We start from the raw sequence: 9,740 nt of genomic DNA, 5'->3' as shown, positions 1-9,740 counted from the left end.
CATGGGTAAGCAAGCAAGTGGAAAGAAAAAGCCATTTGAAGACTTTGTCGTAAAAAGATTCTTTTTTTCAAAAAAAAGAACAGAAAAGAAAAGAAGAAAGCTCAAAAAGAAAGAAAAATTGAAGAATATTTTAATATTTTCAACCATTAATGATTACATTAAGATATATTATATATTAAGAATGAAAATGGTACCGTAAATATTAAATTACTATGCAAAAATCAAATGTTTTGATATTGATATTTTGATATTATAATTATAATATTTGATATGACATTTGGCAGGAAATTTTTTAATTAAAAAATTGCATTTGATAAGATATTCGATATTTAGAAAAACAATATTGTACCGAAGTATATAATTATATATACAATTTATATATATTATTATACTTCTAGCAAATTTATATTTTAATATTAGTACAAACTAATTGTTTAAACGTCGAAACTTTGACCATCTTTTTTTTTATATATCAAAATGTCCTTTTTATTGTGTAATATAGATTAATGAAGGGAATTATTCATACTTTTTGTTGAATGTCTACACACTTTTAATGTGCTAATATAATATAATTAAAATATTTCTTGGAAAGTTTAAGTCATAGTTCTCTATTTTATGATTGTTGTAAGTCTAACAAATTATAATTATCGATTTACTGAATTACAAAATATCAAAATTGAATTTACAATATATACTAAATCATACTGAATTAATTCGGTACGATAATAATAAGTATTACTAAACAAAATTAATATCACAGCATATCCACTCCTACTATTCACTCCATATATACCCCTTTAAAGTATAATCTTTCCCCCAATTTAAAATCAACACAAAATATTTTATACATCGAACTATCCCTTAAAAAATACACATGAAAATGGATAAGTCAGAGTAGTTGAGTTAAATTACAAAGTGCCAACAATGAACATATCAAACTTAACATATTAACAAACCAATTGAAGTCTTAACTACTTTCACAATCTAACATCCACTTCTTGTATCAAGTACCAAACTAACAATATTTTCCGCTTATCTACCAAACACAAGAATATAAAAAAAAAAAAAAAAATCAAAAAATAGTTATCAAAAAAACCTTTTTATATATATATATAAAAAATATTTCCTTTCATACCGAACACATCCTATAAAACAAAATTTAGAGATCTTTACCCAAATAGCCGATTTAATCCTCTAATAAATTTTCCTAATCATCATACATAGATTATACATCTATCGACTTATTTTTACTTTAAGCAAATTGAGTGACCGACTATTTAAGTTCCATTTTCACTAGATTCCTCCTTCCTCTTTCAATATTTCCAAATCTAAACAAAAATTTGAAAACCAATCATATCAAATTTTTGTTCAGACATATATAATAAGTACAAAAAAAAGACATGATGCCTTTTTTTTTTTTTTTTTTGAGAATCTTTTCAAATACATGCTCACTAACCAAAGCAACCCCACAACAATACAATTTTTCACAACCATTTTCACAAGCAGCTAAAAATATGGCAGGTCAATTTGTTCATCTCAAACAGTGAAAAGACAGCAACAACTTGTGGTTGATGAACAGACTTATATGTCTCACATGTTTATAGGAACATGACAAAATCCAACCATACATTCATCAATCAAAAATAATAGTGAAGGAAGGGAAAAAAACACTTTTTGAGGGTCAATTTATTCAGAATATGTCTAAAACCAAGTTTTCCATCAGTACAATTTATCAACAAAACAAAGATTAGCAGGCCACCTACTTACCCCCTTTTGTACCACCACCACCACTACTACTACTACTACTAAGACTAGTACTTAGTCTACTACTACAACAACCCTTTGGTTCTATTTCCCTTTTTTTCATGATCTGTTAGAGTCAATGGTATCTGTTGTTTTAATGTCACAAGCAACTGTAATGTTACAGATCATATTAGTCTACCTTCTAAAAGACTTTACAAGTCAGAGAGTGAGGGGGAAATAGAGGTTTCCCCACCCACAACACCATTTGTAAAACTAAAACTTACATGCTATTTGTTTCCTATCTTTATCTAAAGCCTAAAGATGAAACGAGGCCGATGGAACGTTGTAATTTGGAACCCCCCTCTTCTATGTCCATGTCTAATGATTTACTTTCACCCATTCGTAACGTCCGGGAAGAGGCTTGTCGTTCACTGGATCAAAGTTGTACCTGCAAATGGTTACACAAAACAAGGTCATGATTAGAGATATGAGAGTGGGGGATAGAAACATGTATACTATATGTGACATGTCAATCCATACTTCTCAATGAATTTTCTCTGCTGCTCCTTTTCTGCACGGGTAAAAAACTCGTCCATTTCAAGATCTGTTGGGATAGTTGGTTGAATAGAGTTTGGTACTCTGCCATTGGCCTCATTTGCATTAGTACGCCTAGTACTGGAACCAGGGGTCTGAATGTTGTCTGAATCCCTTATCAAACTGCAAGGTGTGCTCTCCCTGGTGGTCCTGTAAGAAGGAGCAAGGACAAACTCTATAGTGCTATTCGAACGTTTTAAGTTTCAAGATCTTAATCAATAGTAAGGTAAATTCAGAATCACCTAGGCTATACATACACAGCTCATGGCAGCAAAAAGATTCAGAGATAACTGAATAAAGGCAAATCATTTAGTGGCTGTCAAAAAGCTTTCTTGCCCTTATTGTCTTATCCATCTATAACTTCAATCATAGAGGGACCCCACGTTCATTTTTAAAGGAAAATGGCTCACAACAATCATTGCAACGTTGCAAATTTAAGGCAGAAAGGTACCAATATGCATGCATCAAGTAGTTCCAGACAAAACAACTTTTTTCACCATGAAAGTCTCAACGATCATAAATGTACTATGGAACGGCAAATCTAGAGGGTCTATCGAAAACAATCTCTCTATCCCTCAGAAAAGGTGTATGGTCTGCATTCACCCTCCCCATTGAGTATGTTGTTGGAAAGGCAAATCTAAAGAGGTAGTAGAGCCATCTGTCTTTTTTATTGTTCTTTTGTTAAGTTAGGCAGAATCATCAAAGTTCATCCAATTAGCTTTACTTCATCACCAAATCAAACACAAAACAAATGTTACAGCAATACAACAAAATTAGGATGTGGTGTTAGGTGAGTATGGTGCCAAAGTGTGGAAGCTAAAAAAGGCATTGAGAACTCAAAAGTGTGCTAACTATTGAAACCGACCAACTAAACAATAGAGTTTCAATCTATTACTACAAGAAATACTTCATACAACTATCTTACTACTACCACATGGAGAGTAAACCATAACAACATCCAACAAAATACCAAAGGCATATCTAAGACAAGTACGACGATTTCAATTCTTCAAACAACATTATGAGTAAACAAGGTACTAAATTCAATGGGAACCATATGAGGACATCAATGAACCAATCTCAAGAAACCAGCCATAAAGTTCTTATTCCACCATCTAACGGCGATTCAGTAACCAAATGCAGCACCATAAAGCACCCCTCTTAAAAGGGATAACCAAGTGCAGACTTTGCTTATTAAAGCTTTTCTTTTTTTGATTGATTGAGTTGGGGGGACCTTAATAAGGGATAAACCTATACTTTCTCAATAAAAATGACTATTCAATATCATGAATATACTTTTCATATATATGCACCAAATTTCCATACTCCCAAAAAAAGGAACTTTAAACAGAAGGAATGAGGAATAAAAAGCCGTGTGGAAAGTGACCTCTACAAGAAAAGCAGGCACCAAATACAAGAATGAAAGAACCAAACCTTAAACTTGAACTAATATCAAGAACACAAATTTCCAATTGTCTGCATTTTCTTCTTTCAATCAAAATCAACGCAAAAAAAGGATAACAGAAACAAAGAAAAATCGACACACAAATAATGAATCAACAAACACCACCTTTATCCTAAAGAACCAAACCTTAAACTTGAACTAATATCAAGACCACAAATTTCCATTTGTCTGCATTTTCTACTTGCAAGAAAAAAGACTTGAAAACCAGCCAGATAAATTTTTTCCATTCTAAATAAGAAAGACAGCCTTCTAATCAAGAAAAAAACTGGACTTTTCATAACCCAAACACCAAAAATCATACCAGAAACTTGCATTTCTGAACAATCTATAAACAAGATGTATTAAAAGAGCTAATCTTTCAATCTATTTTCTTCAATTAATAGTAAAAATTAGTCATGACAAGCAAAAACACAGAACTTAAACAGCAAAAGGGGGGTTTTTTTCTAGCAGAATAACTCAAAGCACAAAGCTCTAATCTTCACAGAGTAAGATACATAGACATGCAAACTAACAGAAGATTTTCAGATAAAAGTAAAAAACCAGAAAAAAAACTCACCTTTTTCTACCTTCAAATTCCAGCAAGTTTTCTCCAAATGAATCTTCAGGACCCAAGCAGCTCTTCTCCTTCTCCTTCTGATTTTCCATTTCCTTAACACCATTTCCCTCTTCAGAATTCACACAAACATTAGGGATTTGGTTAGGGTTAGGGTTTACCAAATTGGGATTTTTGGGAACACCATTTTTCTGTCTTCTCCCTTCAAGAACCGTAAAGGGTTTGACCAGCCTTCTACTCCGAAGCTCAAGATACGACCCACCATCACCGCCGTTAAGAGCTAAAGCTTTAGCCCTTGTAAGAACACCAAGAGGAGATACATCCTCTGTTTTTCTTGCCTTCCTTATGTACTTCCCCATTTGTCAGAATCTCACAAACAATCAAATATTTCACTTCTTTTTCTGCTTTCTTATACTTAAGCTACTTCCATGGAGATTCTTGCAGAGAAAAAAATAGAAAAAAAAAACCAAAACAGAAAATTCAAGAGAGAAAGAGAGGGAGAGAGAGGAATCAGTTGTTGGTTAGAGAAAAGGGTATGCAGTTGTTTGTTAGAAATGAGGGAAAAAATTGGGGGAGAGATGAATATATAGTAGTGACCTTTTCAGAACAGGGGAAGAAGGGAAAAAAACAGGGGAGGGTGGGGACTTTTATGTGTACTTTTTTCCCCTTTAATTATCTCATGACATATTGAATTTATCACCTTATTTTTTTTAATTCGCGTCATGTAGGATTTTTGTGTGTCTTGATATTCGTATTAGAGCTTGATTATTTTAAATTTACATAGTGTAAGATCTCATTTGGTACTTCTTCTAAAAAAAATTTGTTTTTCACTTGTGTGCCTAGTATTTGCGTTAGAGTTAGATTATTTTGAATAGACGTTATGCAGGGTCCTCGTATATGTCTGATAATCGTTTTAGAGCTCAACTATTTGAAATTTGCCTTGTGTAGGGTTCCATTCAGGGAGAAACACTTCTTATTAATGATTTTTTTAATACATAGGGTTCGAGCCCGAGATCTCTATTAATGTAGAAGCAGCCACATCCACTCGACAATATCCTTAGAAGATTTTCTTTGTGATTTTATTTATTTTTTATCTGATATTTGAATTTTATATTGACGTTTGATTAAATTTGACAATTTCATATTCAAGATTTAAACATAAAATCTTCTATCAAGAATGAAGAAACTTATAATATTAAATATTTAAATTTTACATTATTAGTATTAACATTTTATATTTTATAATTAAATTTTGTATTTATAATATGATAATTGTTTCTTGTTATTACAAAGAGAAATTCGATTGTATAAATTTCCAATATCAAATTAATGACGATTCTATAGTATTAAAAGGTAAACTTTTTTCATGTCGAATTTATTTCACATTTATTTTCTATTGATCTGTTAGTCGTAATTTTATTAAAACGTTGAAATTGATATAAGTTCGTCAACAGAGACTTTAATATTTAATATTCAATAATTTTGATTTTTTTTGTATCAAAAGTTATTTTTTTCCTCATCATAGTTATTTTCACATTTATTTTCTACCGAATTGATAATTCCAAATTAGATTAGAGTAATGACTTCCGTCAAACGTTGAACTTAATATAAGCGTGTCAATGAAAAATTTAATCTCAACTATTTCGTATTATCTAATATTATTTTTTTATAAGCGTTCAACGAAAACTTTAATCCTAACTGTTTGATATTATCTAACATGAATTTTATATAAGCGCGTCAATAAAAACTTTAATCTTAGATGTTCGATGTTATCTTAACTTTAAACTTTAATCACTTTTCAAGGTATTTCGATACCTTTTTTACGAACGATGATTACTCTAATAAAATTTTATAAGAGTTAGTACACATTTAGCCATGAAATATCATATCTCGAATAACTCGTGAGACGATATGAGTTGTGCCGACATTTAAAGACTAGCAAAACAGTGCAGCATTGGATTCCTTCATTCATTGGCCACGTGGAAATGCATTTTCTATTATTTTTATTTTTAAAACATTTTATATTTCCACACGCAACTATACGGTGTATCCACGCGCCTCTTCCTTACGTAAGAAGCAATAATATGCATTTCACACCCCCAAACCTCTTTATATATTCTTTTCACCCCTCCCCTCTGTTCCTATTTCATTTGGTGTTCGATCTTTGCACTGAAGTTCAAATTTTTATTTGCGCTACATAGGATCTCATTCGAGGGAAAGTGATTCCTAACAGAAAAAATTTCATACCTATCAAAACTCGATCTCAGAACCTCTAATTTAGGAAGAATCAGTCTCATTCACTATGTTATGATATGCTAAAAAGGAAATTAATAACTTAATGTTAAAATCAAACTACCTTTTAATATTGTAGCTAGTTTAATTTGTATGCACTATTCAAATGCTCTTTTTCGTGACGATAATATCAAAATATTGACTTGATGCATTAGGTCAGATCTAGAGAGTATGTTTTCGATAGTTTCTTTTTTCCCTTGAAATAAAGCTCTAATTATCAAAAAAATCAAATTGAAATAGTAGTTAGAACCAATTTTCAATTTTTTGTAAGAAAATTAATTTCAAGTTGGAGGAAAAGATTGACTACAATGTATAATAAAAATAATAATATATATTGTGTATGTTACATGTATATATATGTCATATGTGTACATATAAAATCCTACTGTCTATATATACTCTCCGTTCACTTTTAATTGTCATGTTGCGTTTTTCGAAAGTCAAATTGACTAATTTTCAAAGTGAAATTAGATTACATTAATTCAATATTTTAAACAAAAAATTTAGATATTCAAAAACTATACAAAAAGTATTAAATGCAATTTTTTGCATATCAATATGATGAAAAATACATCATAAAATGTTAGTCAAACTATTTATCGTTTGACTCTAAAAAAGAAAATTATGATAATTAAAAGTGGACGAAGATAGTAAATAATATAAATAAATATTATGACAAGTAGGAAAAAATTTCATATGTGTCACTGTTAAGTCATTAAATAGAAGTGTCCAAACTTTTGAAGAAACAAAGAGTATGAAAGAAGGCTATAAATGGCTGTGAATTTTGATCAACTAAAGCAGAAATGGTCCCTTATTATATATATATATATATATCATGCTTGCTTCACAAGTCATTCTCCATATATATATATGTGATTCTTTTTTTGTTATTCATTAGTTTGTTTCGTTATATATAATGTTCAACTGACTATCCTTAAACAACATTCTTATTTGTTTCACTTCATCAAATGTAGTGGTTGATTCAACCACTTATTTGGTAATGTACTTAAGGGCTGTTTGATTCAAGGAATTAAGTATTATTTCGATACGAATTTTAGATTAAATTTGATTATCTTGTGTTCAATTAGAAATATTAGTTAAAATCAGTAATATTTTATTTCAAAATTTTGGTATAATTTATTTCAAGTAATATAATGTGAATTGATTTTGCTAGAGACTAACTCATCATATGCTAAAACAAATGCAAAACAAAGTAAAGGATATTTGTTAATTTGGAATGTTGGAGTAAAAGGAGATCAGCCGATATAGTTTGTTAATTAAGTTGGACAATTGAAATAATAATGTACGAGACAAAAATCGCGCTTTACAAATAGACGAATTAGATTATGATACATGGTTGAATTAGAATCAAAGAGACGTTAATTCTTTTTATTTCAACAATATAATCATCCTTGAATCTGACGTCAACCTAGCTACTTCCAATCAGGCTTGAGCCCAACGTTAGAGCTCATATACGTACTATAAAATAAGTTTTTCAGAACTAACGTGTAATCATTTCACACCTGAATGTAGAATTGACTTTTTAACCTATAAAAGAGCCCTCACATAAGAAGAGAGGGCATGCACAATACTCTCTAAACAAATATTATTTAGTAACATTTGTTTTTATGGTTTAATGGAAGAAGACTCTAAATCAACCTTCTCTATTCTTGTATTTTTTACCTTTCTTTGAGCAATATTCATATATTCTTATTTTCGATCTTTACTTATTCGTTTAGCCAAAAGAAATTGAATTTGATTGATCCTTAATTCACTTGTCTTTAACCTTGTTTTTTTTTACAAATTCTATTGTTAACTAAAATAACAATTTCTCTAAAAAACAAAAACAAATAACAAACAACAAATTCAGTGTAATCTAATAAATTAGACAATTAAGATTAAAAAAGAATTGCATAAAAATAATCTTCCCAAAAGAATTTTCCCTTCAATAGTTAATTTTAGTTGAAAGTTGGTGAAACAACCAAAATTGTTTCATTTCATGATTTCTAACTTAGATATATGTGTTTCCTTAACAAATCAACAAGCAGAATGTTTGGCTATCAACTTCATATTGGTATTCTTGATTGATTTTAGGTAACTTAGCTTCTACTACCTCCGTTTCAATTTACGTGGTTTTAACTTGATACTGAATTTTAAAAAGTGATTTTTTTATAGCTTGTGATATAAACTTTAAATATATAAATGTATCAAAGTATTTTTTTTATTTTTGTCATCTTAAACATATTATGTGAAGAATTGAAAGTAAAAAACTGTAAAAAATGAAAGATATACTCTTTTTGAAACAAACTAAAAGGAAAAATAAGACAAATAAATTGAACGAAAAAAATATTAAAGTTGTTCCAATTTATCCTTATTTTCTTGATATGGCACACTCATGGATTGGCTATTCAAATCAACAATATATCTAATGTAATCCGATATATGAATTTTAAGGAGATAGAGTGTACGCAGATCTTATCCTTGATTTGTTTTTACTATAAAAAATATTTCAAAACAGTTTGAAAAAGAGAATAATACAGAACGAAAAAGCAACAACAACAACAAAATAACGTGAAATTAGGCAATAACCTAAGCACAAATAAACACAAGAGATAGCCAAGATAAAAAAAATGAAACTACTAGAATATTGTTAATACTATTAGTAAGAAAATCAGTACATGACCACCATGCATATCGCGCGTGAAAGCGAGAGAATGTTCAACTATCAACTAACTTCTATTCTAATCTAAGTCCTCAAAATCCTCATATATAAGATCATGTTCTCAATACGTTCAAGATGTGTCATGACCTCTTTAATCACCTCGTCTCAATACTTTGGTCGGTCTCTACCTCCCTTAACACCCGTCATTGTCAACTGCTCACACTTCCTTACTAGGGCATCTACTATTCTCCTCTTCACATGTTCAAACCTCCTTGTCCTTGCTTCCCTTGTCTTATCCACCACAGAGGTCACTCCCATCTTGTCCCCGCCAATATCTTCATTCTTATCTCTCCTTATATTATGCTCAGACATCCACCTCAACGTCCTTATTCCGCTACTTCCATCTTATATCAACATGAAACTTTTTGACT

The 9,740-nt window shown here is 30.3% G+C and overlaps 1 protein-coding gene and 1 long non-coding RNA gene across 2 annotated transcripts; both read right to left on the bottom strand.

The window, feature by feature from the left end:
• Positions 1-1,659: 1,659 nt before the first annotated feature.
• On the bottom strand, positions 1,660-4,987 carry LOC125808774 (cyclin-dependent kinase inhibitor 4-like). The gene is made up of 3 exons (XM_049488437.1): positions 4,359-4,987; positions 2,284-2,487; positions 1,660-2,191 (listed from the first exon to the last, which is right to left on the bottom strand). Exons 1-3 carry the CDS (start codon positions 4,712-4,714, stop codon positions 2,122-2,124), a joined length of 630 nt encoding a protein of 209 aa, XP_049344394.1. The 5' UTR covers positions 4,715-4,987; the 3' UTR covers positions 1,660-2,121.
• LOC125808795 (uncharacterized) lies at positions 3,561-3,981 on the bottom strand. The gene is made up of 2 exons (XR_007441746.1): positions 3,929-3,981; positions 3,561-3,771 (listed from the first exon to the last, which is right to left on the bottom strand). It is a non-coding gene; the product is annotated as an uncharacterized LOC125808795 (long non-coding RNA).
• Positions 4,988-9,740: the final 4,753 nt, after the last annotated feature.

This window comes from Solanum verrucosum, unplaced genomic scaffold (genome assembly GCF_900185275.1).
Source record: "Solanum verrucosum unplaced genomic scaffold, falcon-dt-bn FXZP01000218.1, whole genome shotgun sequence".
In the NCBI taxonomy this organism is placed as follows: Eukaryota; Viridiplantae; Streptophyta; class Magnoliopsida; order Solanales; family Solanaceae; genus Solanum; species Solanum verrucosum.
Note: the sequence above shows the minus strand (reverse complement) of the source record. Positions and strands in the feature narration are given on the sequence as shown.

What these genes read in the sequence shown, in the direction of transcription:
- LOC125808774 (XM_049488437.1), bottom strand. Translation starts at nt 4,714, where the DNA reads ATGGGGAAGTACATAAGGAAGGCAAGAAAAACAGAGGATGTATCTCCT. An exon ending in GAATTTGAAGGTAGAAAAAG is followed by an intron (nt 2,488 to 4,358) that starts GTGAGTTTTTTT and finishes TCCTTCTTACAG; the next exon opens with GACCACCAGGGAGAGCACAC. An exon ending in CAGAGAAAATTCATTGAGAA is followed by an intron (nt 2,192 to 2,283) that starts GTATGGATTGAC and finishes AACCATTTGCAG; the next exon opens with GTACAACTTTGATCCAGTGA.